At 37.7% G+C, this 14,302-nt stretch overlaps 3 protein-coding genes and 1 non-coding gene across 4 annotated transcripts; 2 read left to right on the forward strand and 2 right to left on the reverse strand.

Moving 5' to 3' along the window:
* Nucleotides 1-7,935: 7,935 nt before the first annotated feature.
* LOC105234006 (coiled-coil domain-containing protein 186) lies at nucleotides 7,936-11,595 on the forward strand. Its single transcript, XM_011216203.4, has 11 exons — nucleotides 7,936-8,647; nucleotides 8,703-8,915; nucleotides 8,971-9,090; nucleotides 9,149-9,212; nucleotides 9,274-9,428; nucleotides 9,498-9,640; nucleotides 9,708-9,888; nucleotides 10,142-10,381; nucleotides 10,449-10,748; nucleotides 10,805-11,161; nucleotides 11,225-11,595. The coding sequence occupies exons 1-11, from the start codon at nucleotides 8,072-8,074 to the stop codon at nucleotides 11,297-11,299; spliced, it is 2,424 nt and encodes an 807-aa protein (XP_011214505.2). The 5' UTR covers nucleotides 7,936-8,071; the 3' UTR covers nucleotides 11,300-11,595.
* Trnam-cau (transfer RNA methionine (anticodon CAU)) lies at nucleotides 9,961-10,033 on the reverse strand. The gene has a single exon. It is a non-coding gene; the product is annotated as a tRNA-Met (tRNA).
* Nucleotides 11,596-12,115: 520 nt separating the features above from the next.
* Nucleotides 12,116-12,953, forward strand: LOC105234007 (uncharacterized). The gene is made up of 2 exons (XM_049462234.1): nucleotides 12,116-12,419; nucleotides 12,487-12,953. The coding sequence occupies exons 1-2, from the start codon at nucleotides 12,243-12,245 to the stop codon at nucleotides 12,868-12,870; spliced, it is 561 nt and encodes a 186-aa protein (XP_049318191.1). The 5' UTR covers nucleotides 12,116-12,242; the 3' UTR covers nucleotides 12,871-12,953.
* Nucleotides 12,954-13,034: 81 nt separating this feature from the next.
* LOC105234009 (uncharacterized) lies at nucleotides 13,035-14,244 on the reverse strand. The gene is made up of 2 exons (XM_011216205.4): nucleotides 13,730-14,244; nucleotides 13,035-13,677 (listed from the first exon to the last, which is right to left on the reverse strand). The coding sequence occupies exons 1-2, from the start codon at nucleotides 13,913-13,915 to the stop codon at nucleotides 13,138-13,140; spliced, it is 726 nt and encodes a 241-aa protein (XP_011214507.1). The 5' UTR covers nucleotides 13,916-14,244; the 3' UTR covers nucleotides 13,035-13,137.
* Nucleotides 14,245-14,302: the final 58 nt, after the last annotated feature.

The following is a 14,302-nucleotide window of genomic DNA, read 5'->3' on the forward strand; positions in this document are numbered from 1 at the left end:
TCGTGTAAAATCCATGAATTGTTCTTCCACAATTCCGATCGTTTTCGACGGATGTTATCACGCAAACGCCTCAATACGGCCAAATAGAACTTCTTATTGACCGTTTGTCCCACCAGAACGAATTCATGATGCACCAAACCATGAATATCGTAAAAACTATGAGCATCACCTTGATTTTTTAGTTGCTTTGGCGTGATTTGTTTGGTTTCGGCTCGTTTTTTTCCCACCCTTCCGATGATTGTTGACTTGTTGGCATGTCAAACTCTTAAATCCATGTCTTATAGGCAGTTATAATGCTCCCCTATGAATGTAGGATCGGAATTTGCACAATCAAGCATGTCCAAAGAGACCTATTTAGGGTACTCTTTCTAAAAAAATTTACCTTTATCAAGACTAGTCGAGCAAAACCGTGTTTTATACCCTTCAATTTTTTAATATTTTCGTCAGTTGAAAAGTTCAAAGGTAGTTTAGAACAGGGCACGACGACCCCTCGACCGTTTTTGAAGACTTTGTACCACTTTTGGCTTGTGTTTTTGAGAAAACATTCGCAACGATTCTATACACGAAATTTGGTGAGAGGCAAATTCTTAGTTCGATATTTTTATCCATTGCAAAAATTGGAACGGACTACTACGAGTATATGTACCGACTTAAGCAGCGGCTGTAAACAAACAGCTTGACACATCCCGCTCATAATCCAAATCCAGAATCAAAATCCAGAAATCCATCATTCGATACTACAAGAATTACTTCTGTGGAAGGTATTATAGTTTCGGTAGAGCCGTAGTGAAAACTTTTCTTATTTGTTTCGAGTCTGGAAAAGAAGAAATAATCACTGGAGGTCAAATTTGTCGCATATGGTGAATGGAAGGTTAGTTCATAACATTATTTTGTACTGATTATCTAATCCCTACTAAAGTGGTAAGATCAGGTTTAGGTTGGTTGTCACCAAGATCAACAACGGCATTCAAAGAAACGTGCTGTTTTGACGGAGTAGCATTATAGCGACAGCAGTGTGAGATGACTGGGATTGCTTAGGCATACAAAGTGGTGGTTAGAGACTAATTGCACGCGGGACTTATAATTAGTATGTCGTGGTCAATTCTGGATACGAAAGAGCTAAACCAGCTACAATATTCAGAACAATGTTGGTCAAGGGTCACTCGAGATTCTCGGGGCAACTCGAGCTCTTCGTTTGTTAAGTATGGTGGTTTGACACTTTCAAGAGAAGTGAGTCGGTAAAGGTGTTAATGACTTCACTGTGAATGGCAGTCGGTGCGTGTCTAAAGTTTATTGCATCCGTAGTCTGGTCGGCGTACTGTTCAGTATCGTCGACGTAATCAAAAATTATATCCTGATGCTTCTAGAAGGTAGACGACTGCAAAGATGACTTCTGTACTTTCCACGACAGTTCGAAATTCACCCGGATTTTATAGCCAAAGACTCTTATTTCGCTGATCTAACCTTGATATGTGCTGACATTGAATTTAACTCAAGCCCAGAAATTATTCTGCTGCGTTTGGGTTAAAAAGCTCTATCCAAACTCCACCTCGATAAGGTGCATTATATCATCTTAAGACTTTAAGAGAGAAGTGTACCGACTGGTTTGTGCTGTTGGATATAGTTAATAGCCAAGTCCTTCAGTGGCAGAACTTGACGATTAAAAATGAAAATGATGAAAAACATGATCTCTGATTCAAACCGAAAGTCAGTTAGCATTTAAGAAAGCATCTGGGTAGCAAAGTAAGTCAATTTGTTTGGTTCATCAGCTGCTAAGTCTGTAGTTGTTCTCGTGGCGTCTGTGGTGCCAAATAGGAACTATCAGGTTGTGACTGAACTGGCTAACTGGAGGACCACACTGCCAGAACACAAGAAGACATCGTATAACCAGCTAGCTTCCAAATGAAGAAAATTGGGGAAAACCCCTTCCTAGCACGTTCATCGGCTTTATAATTTCCAGCAATTATACTGCGACCAGGTACCCATTCAAGTCAAATAGGAAAGTAGCTTGAAGCTTATACAGGATAAGCTATAGATTGACTAATCTAAAACTTTGTATGTAAGAGGAAGTTGTCAAATATAAAGAGTACTGTATTACTATTCTAAAGTCTATAGTAGTTAGTGAACGATTACTCTCGTTCTAATATCATCAGACGGAAACTGAAAAGTCAACTTCAAGAAGGCAAGTTGGAAATCTCTCCACACTATCTCTACGTCTGTCCAGCTTAGCGTAAGCTGATGTTGAAATACCTTGAATCTAAGTCATCCGAACCAAAAGCTCTTCAGCGTTGCAAGAGGTCTCTTGGTTTTATCTAATTTAACCTTACCTGATGCATGAGTATCACTTTAAATTAGAAACGATACGTAGTAAGAACGAAATTGGGTGGAAAACTGTTTTTTAATTTTCATTCTGGCTGTGGCTATGGTCCGAATCAAAAGCCAAATTGTAATCAATGTATCTCAATTCGGTCAAATTGTCCGTTGCACAGTTGGATGGAACCAACATAAACCCCTTTCATAAACTGAAATTAACGCCCTCGAAACAGCGCTTGTTTCAAAGATATTTTCTAAGATCGATAATGGATCCTTACGGCATCATCACCACTGACATTTCACACAACTCTCATGGAAATAAAATGAAGGTAACCAAACATTTATGAAAATTTGTTGGTGCAATCACCTTTATACATACATATATAGCTATGTAAATCAACAGTGCATATTTGTATATATAAACATCCATAATTGTATAAATCAATTCGTACAAAACAATTTTTGTTTGGAAAATTTTCACACTACGCACTTGAAAACCTTCTTTGGCTGCTTGTTTGAACTGCGGTGTCGTTGCACCTGAATTTTATTTACAAATATCAACAGCAATGTTTTCTTAATAGGCAGATAAAAAAGAAAACCGGCGTTGCAGTGGTTAACGGGTAGTACAAATGACTTTTCAGAAACAAGTGCCTTGTACGAGTTTATATACAAACTCGGCGATATGCATAAAGTACATACTTACATATGTATGTATGTATGTTTTCGAAAAAGTACAAATCATTCGTCATGTGTCTTCCTTTCCAACTTCCTTTGACTTGTGGTAAATTGGCTATGCGCTTGCTCCCACACACACACACATGCACAGTGCCTAGTAACTTGAATGCACTAGTCCAAGTGTACACATTTTTTAGGCGATCCATTTGTAAGCTTGAGCGGATATGGTGGTGATTTTTCTCAGATCATTTCAAAGAAACTAACACCATAAATGTCTATTTTTAACAAGTAGTCTTTCAAGCGGCATACAAGTGATAAAAGCCAAGCAAAGGAAGCGCCGCTGCTACCGTAGGGCGTGTTCGACTCTATGCTGCACTCGTCAAGTGTGACTAATACAGAGAGTACACAATAGAAACTTCAAATGACGCGCGATTGCCGCCACCTCAGCCGTTTAATAACCGCGAGACTAAAAGCCATCCCACAATACCTTCGGTAGGGGCTTTCGACAGAGCATTGAATAACTGCTGCTTTGTGATTTTTTTTAACCTAATTCCATTGTTGTTTTATTTTCTACAAACTCATTTGCGTTCAAAGCGCCTGCCAACTAAATGGACAAGTGCCATTCACGAAACAAGTGCGCAGCTTCGAGAAGCTTACGGAACGCCAAGCATCGAGCAATGATCAGTAAGCCATTCGTCATTTTTTTGGTGGCAATCAGTCTTCTATTACTCGTAAGCACTTGGATGGAGAACAGAAGGCGATTCTTATTGCGCTGTCAATGGAAAACTAATTCTAAATTGGTACAAAAAAGGAGGAAAATTATTATGAAGTATATATGAACATACATAATATGCTACATATTAGGGTGTGTCATCATACAAATTTACTTTGGAAGTATAACGTTTATTACATTCGTTCTTAGTATTCATCAACACCAGTATAATTATACAATTTCTTGGATACATACATACATACTTCTATGTAGATTAGGGTGGATAAAAAACCCGAATACGCTTTTCGCTTGGTAATCTAAAAAAGAGGTTCTTAAACACCCCAAAAAAAGTCTCTCCAAGTATGGACTCTTAATTGTAACTGGAAGTTGCTCCGTCTTACAGTTACCAAAGCTGAAGATTATGCAGAGAGAAAATGAGTAGACAAGCCTACTTTTGACCAAAAACAACGACTTCTTGATTTGGAGTAGTGTTTGGAGATGTTTAAGTGCAATGAATCCGAATACTAACTTTTCACTGTCTGGTGGCGACACATGCCCGCAGGATGGCGCTGATAGAACAAGAAGACTGCAGAAACTGTCTAGTGAAGGGCACCAGGGAAACAATGGAGCATCTCTAATCACTTGTCCCGCATTGATATGACTACGCTGTAGACATCTGGGGTCCCCACGGTATGATACACTGGAGGAGGTATCGATAGTAGGGCCGCAGGGTCTATTAAAATCCGCGTCAAGCAAAGGAATCCCAAAGAATGACTACTCCTCTTGGTCCTAGAAAGCGGAACTCCATCTGCGTTATGTAGCAATGAATAAAACATGGCACTTAACTCCGAAATCCAATCGACAGTCATCAGACTGCACGCGATAAACCCCCTCCAAAGCGTGGTAAAACGCAAATATGTGCTTGTATGGTTATGGCGTCTGTATTCTGGGCTACGCATGGAATAGTTTTTTAATGATTACCTTAAAAAGGAAAGGACCATCGACTACGAGTATCACATAGCGTTATTAAACCGTTTAAAGGACGAAATCGCCGAAAAACGGCAGTATTTGAAGAGAAAGAAAGTGTTGTTTCAACAATACAATGCATCCTATCACAAGTCAGTGAAATGGATGACAAAAATCTATGAACTCGACTTCGAATTGCGTCCGCATCCACCGTATCCTCCAGATCTAGTCGCCAGCGACTGTTTCCTCTTCTAAGATTTCTAAATATTGTTCGCTGGGAAGAAATTTTCGTCGAATGAAGAGGTGATCGCCATTGAGAGATAAAAAAGAAAAACTTGACATCTCGAAACCCTACCAATAGAGGGTATACCATAATCGTGAACTAATCCATAAAACTGTCACGTTTAGCCGATTGAGATGTGAGATGAAATATTTGCATACTTCAACATGGTATCACCATAATAGATGCATATCTCTCAATGAAATAGCAACCATTTACAGCTTCGATGGAGGATGGAGTTATGTGTAGAAGTTCACGCAAGTGAGGAAAGTTCTCTGAGAGATATGCACTTGGGAGTGGCCAGAAACGATTCTTTTGCAAATGTCTGAACAAGCTGGCTTTGTACCAAGTATTCTCTGGGTAGCCTAAGAACATTCGTTTGAAGTGAGAAGGCGAAACATCCCCTGCATAGGGTTGTGAGTTGGGCTTAGGACACACCACGTAAAAAAACACACCCAATAAAAGGAAGAGAACAGCCTCGGATATAACCGCATAAGCAGTGTCTACGGCAATAAAGAAATTTACTGTTTCAACACCATTCTAAAAAAAAGCATGCCCTAATGTCCATTATACTCGTATTGCTTGTAAGCAGAAGAAAAATCATTTCCAAATACACTTTGCATACATACATACATACATATGTACATGTAGTGCATACAGTCATACATACCGCCCAGAAGCACTCAAACAAAAAAAAACAACAACGCAAAAAGCACGAACAATTTAAAGCAAAGACCGCAAACTTCTTCAAAAAGCGGAAACGCAAGGATCTACAAGGCGGACGATCGGGGGTGTTGGGTTGGTAGGAAAATATTTCTGCGCTTCATTCGAATGTGGCCATTGAACTTTTCACATACATACATACATGCATGTACACGCTTATTTTATTTTTGTCTTGCTGCTTTCGGCGCTCCGCCCGCTCGGTTCACCCCACAGCTCTGCGCCTAATCTGTTTCGTTTAACTCGTGCGATTCGTGGTAATTTTACTGTTGCCGCGTTGGCGAACACAACAACAGATATGACAACAAATGGAAAATCAAAATAACGAGATCGCTTCGAAGGAGGCTGTTAACTAGCAGGTGCTAAAATACGCAGACGGCTCGGTGCGATTTCATTTTCGGACTTATACAAAAGGCAATTTTCATATGCGCATAAATATGCATACGGTGGCGAGCAAAACCGTTCGGATGTTTGTCACTTCTGCACTTTCAGTGCACTAACATTCGAAGGAGGCTGTAATCGCCGTAACTAAAACTGTAGGGGGGACCCCCTAGGTGCAGGGGGGGATCCGAATATACCCGCGGTAAGGCATGCCTGTCGTAAGAGGCGACTAAGATCCTGGCCGCCAGTCCAGAGTTGTGTGGAAACTCAACTGGTAGTAACTTCGGTTACAAGGTCTTACCAGAGACTTTAGCCTCGTACCACGGGGAGCAGTAAGCCCTTGGAGGTAAAACTCCAATCTGCTCATTGGGTTTGGCCCTTTGTGGAGATTCGTGGTGGCTGTGGTTAAAACCCAAATCGCGGGAAGAACTGACTTTGTCAGTTCAAATGTGGAGTTGCATTGCAACCTGGCGCCGTGCACATAGTACGGAAGAGGTTTTAGATGGGCCTCGAACCCCACCAAGGTGGTTAGTGTGTCCATGCCACACTGCCGATTGGTACTGAAAATCGTTACCCAGTTTTCAGGGCGCTGATCGACGCATAGTATTGATCCGTTGTGCTTCTGAGCACCGTGGATTTAGGCCTTCGCAGGTAGGATCCCACGTAAAACACTCTTGACTGTTGTCAGCTAATGGATTGCTCGGCGAGCTCTTCAAGAAATTGGTTTTGTGTTCGCAGTTAAATTGAAAGAACTTGCTCTTTCTAATAAAAATGTTAAGACACGTCTAAAGTTTTGTAAGACGGTGGAAGACTGGAAAAAGGTTATCTGGTCGGATGAAACGAAAATCAATCGCTTCCAATCGATTGGCAAACAGTACTACTGCCATCGCCCACATGAACATCTTCAACGACATTAGGTACGACAGACTGTAAAATATGGCGGAGGATGTCTCGTGATATGCGGGTGGTCGACTTGGTGTTACATTGGTCCGTTGGTCAAGATCATTAGTGTATGAAAAAAGAAGACTATTTCAGTATTTTACAGTCAAATTTGTGGGACTTTATGGAAAGTGTGCTTATCCAGAGGAAGAAATCGTTTTTCAATAGGATAATGATCCGAAACACATAGTCAGAATTGTTACTCGCTGACTCCAAAGTGAACGATTTCAACTCATTTTATATGCTGGATTACGATTTCGGGCATTGGAATTGATGTTATTGAAAAGCTCACAACTGGCCAATCCGACCAATCTTGCTGCTGCACCCTAAAAATCCTAACACTAACTAACTAACAAAAAAGGTTAGTGCAGACTGGCTCTTAAGATTAAATTGATAGTTCAAAATACTAATCCGGAAATACTATTTTAACTTTTTATACTGCCCCATTTCTAACAGGACCGCAATGATAATCCAAATACAGAAACGTAATCAGAGGCAAGATCCTTAAATCGCTAGCAGTCGGTAGTATCACAACGTTTTCCCCTGTAAAAAACTTTTCATTAATCAAAATATCACAGGAGTCTCGGTTAAAATTGTAAAGAGAGTCACAGAAACTTTAATATAATCTGTGGTAGCATTGCTGGATAAGTAACCTGTGATTTAACCGATAGGACGACGCCATCTAATATAACTTATAATGTCATGAGAGCTCAGGAAGCAACCAAAATATTCATTTACTAACTCGCATACTACATCATATGAAGAAAAGCTCAAGCTACCTCGTTATATCAGACTAAGCCTAGTACAATTCCGTTTATACACGAAAATATCGACACTAAATATGCAACCAAAATTATCGATAAATGTCGCTGAAATGAAAGTAATGTCATCACTACAAATATAAACAGCTGGTTTTCAGTGCTGCCTTTGCAATAAAGAAGTGCACTATTGTTGGCAAAAAGATATTGGGAGCACTTGAATACTTGACGCGTAAACATGAAAAAGAAATAAGTGAAGAATTCGCGAAAACATAATTAAATAAACAACTTTTTGTTAAATATGCACTTTTTGTCGTTGAAGTAAAAATGAGCACGCCAGAAGATAAAATGGAAATATCTGCAGATAGTGTGCAAGAAGGAGCCAATCCCGTAGGTCAAGTTAACGAAAGTAACGCAGGGGATGAAGTGGAGGAAAAACAATCAAATCTGCAGTTGCAAAGTGTTGCACAAGACGTGGTCATACCAAAGGTCGAACACCCAGTTGAAGAGCTAATTGAAGCGGTGCTGACACAAAAATCGATTGCAGGGCAGCAACTGGTTGGAACAGCTGTTGCAAACGAAAATGAAAAATCTAACCAAAGTTTAGCTATGAAGGCTGAAGTAGCTTTGGAAGCAACCGATAATCAGATAGACAATACCGAAAATCTGCAACACACAAATATTTCAACGCCACCATCTACGGGAGGTACGCCAAGCTCACCTTGCACACCCAGGTCACAAGTTGATAGCTTGTCGCATATTGAATGCTTAGCGCAAATTGAGCGACAACGGCAAAATTATGAACAGCAACTTGAACAAATGCAGACTGCACTAGCGCAGAAAGATAACATGATAACACTGTACCAACGAGAGAATGCCATACTTGATAAAGAAAAAAATGCTGTAACTATAAATTTTTTCAAATTACATGCACATTTTAAACATTTTTTCATTACAGTTTCGAAAAGAAAAAGAGCTCGCAAATAAGGAGAAAGAATCAACGGTAATTAAGTTTGCTATGAAGGAGAAATTATTGATAGACGCCAAGAAGGAAAAGGAAACGGTTGAAAAGCAGCTTGCAGATGCCAAAAGAGAGGTGAAAAATGTGTCCGTCCGCTTTCAAGCGCTGAATGAAGAGAAATCTCGTATGTCCTACATAATTGATGAAAAGGTAAGAAATTTATAAAGAATTGAAAATACACCTATTTAATATAATATTTCTTCAGTGTAACGAAGTGCGAAAATATCAACGGGAGTGTGAGAAGCTAAAGACAGATTACTCTCATTTGGAATCGAAGCTTAAGTACCATGCGAATAAATTAAACATTGAAATAGAACAAAGAATGGTGGGTAATCAATATACTTATTTGAACTAAGGTAATTTTCACATATTTTTATATTTAGGTTTTAGAAAGAAAGCTAGAAGAGGAACGGAATGCGCCTAATAAATTGGAGGAAAAGGCTAATGGTAAGTGGCTTAGTGACATAAGAATTGTTTAAACTTATTATATTTTTCTTCATAATTTTAGAAAATCTCAAAATGGAGTTTGAGGCCAATACCATATTATTAAAACATGAAATTAAAAGTAAAACAGATCAAATAGAGCATTTGCAAAGGGAATTAAATAAATCAAAGGAAGACGTTAAATCGTTGCAAGAGCAATGTAGTAAAGAGATTTTGGAAGTAATTGTTTGATAAAATATTTATAGTAGTATATTTATTTTTATAAGTGTATTGTTTTTTTTTTTATAGAGAACTGACCTTTGTACTGCGTTGGAGAAGCTGCAAGAGGACCACAATTCATTGCAAAATGCTTATAGCGAAGAAATGTTGAATTCAGCCAAATTGCGTTGTCAATTGGATGAGCTGCAGGTGCTAAAAACTCAAAATACTTTGTAAGCTTATGATACTTAAATAATTTTTTTATGCATTTATTTATTTTGAAATTTGTTTATATTTTAGAAACGAAGAAAAAATCACCACGCTCACTCAATCAGCTGATGAAATGAAAGAAAAGTTACAAGATAACGAGCAAGATTTACGTCAGTTGCGTGAAAGAGAAAGGGAGCTGTTAAGTATTAATAAGGAAATTAGTGAATCAATAGTTGCCTTACAAAACGAGATTTGTTTGCTAAAGTCTAAGGTCAGTAACTGTAAAGAACTTTTTTCACGCGATTTTCTGACAAATTTAATTTAAAAAAGAGTAAAAAACTAATGCCCCGGGTGAGGCTCGAACTCACGACCTTAAGATTATGAGACTTACGCGCTGCCTACTGCGCCACCGAGGCTATATCCACCCTTTGTCAAACGGCATTGTTCTATCTCATAAGCAATTATAATTAAGAATCAGAACTTTTGATTATAAAGTAAACCAATTTTATTCCTGTTTTCACCAGGTTCAAGGCGTTGGGGCAGAAAATGATATTTTAAAGAAAGAGAAATTAGAGTATGATAGCAAGTATAACCAATTACTTGACAGTTTGAAAAATGAGGCCGAGAAAAAACTGGAGGAAAGACAATTATTTGCAAAGCATCTTTCAGAAAAAACCAAGCTTTATGAAGTGACGAAAAGTAAATTGGAAAACGTTGAAGGCGATTTCGAAGCGACCAAGCATAAACACGCGACTGTTGTAAAGGTAAAACCATACAAAATAATAAATTTATTTGTTAAAATATTAATGCCGCATTTAATTTGTTCTAAAGGAACTGCAACGTGAATTACAAAAGTACAAAAAGTCTATGGCGCATGCAACAACTTCAGATAATCATCCTCCAAGTCATTATTGCGCGCAATGCAAGAGTATTTTGAGTAGCGCGGAAGCCAATGTGCCATTAACAAACGGGTTTGAGGAAAATGGAACTGCGTCAACGGCCAAGCAAAATCGCACGCATAGCCGTACTAGCAGTCAAAGTAGTCAACCGAGCACAAGTCGGCGGCCAAGCGAGACATCCGAGTCGGAAACAATGGCCAGCAGCGTCACGACTATACAACAAGATTTGCAGGTAACTCTCAGAATGCTGTTTTTTTTGCGTTGGTAATATTAATAATCGTGCTTTAGGGTCCTTCCAAGAAACACTTAGTTGATCGCATATTACGTCTGCAGCAAGCTTCAGCGCGACAAACGGAGAAAATAGATTTTTTGGAAAATCACACACTTTCTCTTGTTGCGGAGCTGCAGAAAAAGTCGAAAGTCGTACAGTATTATATGCTGCGCGATCAAGCAGGTGCACTTACCTCAACGAGAAGTGATCAAAACAAGTCTGAGTTGGCTAAATATGGCAATGGTGTAATGTCAGCTATATACAATGGCATTAAAGGCGACACCAAAAGTATGACATTAGAATTGTCACTGGAAATAAATAAGAAACTGCAGGCAGTACTAGAGGATACTTTGCTCAAAAATATAACTTTAAAGGTAGTTAAAAGAGCATTTGAATAATATAGAATTTTTATTTATATTATTTTTAATGTTTTACAGGAAAATTTAGATGTATTAGGTTTGGAAGTGGATAACCTAACCAGAAAACTAAGGCTTATGGAGTCCAGAGAATGACACAGACCAATGTTTTAGATAAGCAAGACTGCGACATACGTATATGAGCCACAAATCTATAAAATTATTTTTAGTATTAACTTAAATTAGAACAATTCAAGCAGTCATTTGTAAAACTACATCCATAGTTCAAATTAAAAAAAAAAACATTCCATTTTGTAAGGTAGTTTTATATACTTTCCAAAATATGCATTTTGGTAGAATGTATGAACAAACAAAGTTATGCAAAGAAAATAAATAAGATAATATATTTATGAATAACAAAAATATAAATAAAAACTATAAAATTGGGGAAATTTGAGCATTTTTAATATGAATACTTTAGATGAGCAATTCGCCTTAACCCTTTCGGGACTACTGGGATAATACATCCCAGCAAATTTCGAACTTCTGTATTTTCTTTACTATGCACGTTATTGGTTTTGTAAAATTATTATTTTTATATTTTATAAATACAACTTTTATCTATTCTTTTTATTGATGTTTTAAAGCCGGATAAAGAAATGATTGGGATTTTATATCCCACAGAAAATGCTTCTTGGGATTATATGCCCCAGAATAAATGGACGATTTTGAGAATTTTGAGTATGCAGAACATAATTTTTTAGCCCAATATATAGATATAAGCATAAATTTTGGTTGTGGCTTTTCCCATTTTCCAAATAAAACTCCGTCCCGAAAGGGTTAAGGTCGTCACGCTGATCATTAAAACTTATACTTTATAGGGTCTCCAAAGCAAAGGGTATAAAAATAACACCATTTTATTTTGATAATTTCGAGTGGCAGCATCGTCAGCATTGAATGCGAGTGCGTTCAAGCAACAATACCAAAACAGCTGTTCGACATCACCGTGCAGGTATTTTAATTCATAATCACAACTTCCAATTATTGCTGCTAAATTGTTAATTTAAAGCAAATTATTAATATATATTAACACAAAGCAATGAGTGTAGTTAAATATATAGGACGTACAACCGATTTTCGTGGCAAGAGTTTGTGGGAGATTTTAGGTAATCTGCGTGACTATGGAGTTGGCCGGCTGATAATACGTAACAAGTTCCAACGATATGAGGAGCCTTGCTATATGCGCATACTTAAAGTGGAGGTTACACCACATGATGTGAGTAAAATTTCAAACACTTTTAACTTAAGACCGTCTACTAAAGACACTACGATTTCTTTTACAGCCTGCTAAGGACCCTATTCGTAAAGTGGCAGTAACCGTTGAAAAGACGTGGAGAGGTGTAATTAATCCAAAGCCAGTCACCATATACAGAACTAGCTATAAGCCGGACTACGAGTTAATCCCCAAAGAAGAAGAATCAAAATATACGAACAATACCAAAAAAGTGTCCGAGCAAATATTAGCAAATAGTATTGAGTTTCCTCCTTTGTTGCGCGAATTTATTCGACAGGAGACTGGTGTGAAAGAGCCATTAATGAAAGTCCATCATAAGGTTAACCACAATAAACTAACACGTTTGGCTAAAGAGGGTGAAAAGCCAACTATTGAATGTACAATGGGGCTAGGTACTCCAGCCAGTCCTAAGCTATATGAAGGCGTTTTATAAGTGCTATTTCTATGTCCTGTTTAACCGAAATATATTAAGTTGTTAAAAAATACTTGAAATTTAATTAAAATATTTTAATTCAATTCTATGTTTATTTAAATATGTCTATGAATGACATAATTAATACAGCTGCAAGTATAGATATATGTAGTTCACACAAATCGTTAAGATTAGGAATTAAAATTTTTATTTAACCAAGATCGAACAATAATTAATACATATATAAGTATGTATCTGAAGTAAAAGCTTTTAAATTTTTATATTCACTTATTGTTTTCTTAATTTCGCGCTTACTTTATTACTCTTTTGAGGCCAGCTTCTTTTTGAACCACGACTTGGTCCATGTCCTATTTTATTAGCAGATGCTGAATTTTTCTGAACCTGCCTTTCAGGAAAATTTTGATGGTCATCATCCTCATCGATGTCATCATCAAAATTATCTTCGAAGATAGATTGGTTTTGATTAAAAGATCCACTGCTGGTTGATCCTCCAGCTTCGGCTTCTTGCAAGGCTATCCTTTCTTTCTCCCGTTGTTTAGCTTCTTCTGGTGACATTCCTTGCTCTATGCTCTCTTTTATCCTTTTCTTTTGACCAGCTGTCCAATATACATAGTTACATTCACTTGCAGTCTTCGCGTTGCGCACGTACTTCTCTTCTTCTGCTTCAGGAATAAGTATGTAATCTGGTAAGTAGCTGGTACTTTGGATATTACAAGGTTTAGGGGAAATTACTCCCCGCCATACTTTTTCCACAGTAACGGGAATTCTTATTTTGTTTACATTTTTTGGATTGTCGGGATGTTTTATCTGTTCACAGTGAAAAAGTTAGCAAATTCATCGCTTATTGAAATCAACTTACTGATTTTGATGTCATATCTACAGTTAGTATACGCATATAACTGGGATGTTCTTCATCCTGCCGAAAGGAGCCACGAACTATCAGCCGGCCAACGCCATGGTTTGGCAAATTCTCCAGCAGTTGCCAAAGTGGTTTTCCACCATAATGCGGTTTTGGGTGACCCTTTCGTTTATTCTTTTTTCCCATGTGATACAACTTTTATGGACACTTTCAAACAAAACAATGGTATTGTTTATCAAACAATTGTATGAAATAGAGTACTTGGGGCCTATTCTGTATCTCGATTCGAAAATAAATTTTCTCGAATTCGAATTTTTTCTATTCGAATTTGCTTCGAATTTTATTTTTATATCTGTATATACACAAAACGTCGATAAATGGTATATCGAAGTTGTTTATATTATTTCAGTAACAAAATAAGCAAATCCACATTTTATAGAAAAACTAATACTATGTTCGGACCGACATTGAACACATTTTGAAAAAACATTTGTATGTTGTGGAATGTAAGTTGTTCGGACCGACAATGTGTTTTCGATGAGTTTTCATTGACGACTATTAATACGGGGATTC

This window comes from Bactrocera dorsalis, unplaced genomic scaffold (assembly GCF_023373825.1).
Source record: "Bactrocera dorsalis isolate Fly_Bdor unplaced genomic scaffold, ASM2337382v1 BdCtg351, whole genome shotgun sequence".
Classification (NCBI taxonomy): Eukaryota; Metazoa; Arthropoda; class Insecta; order Diptera; family Tephritidae; genus Bactrocera; species Bactrocera dorsalis.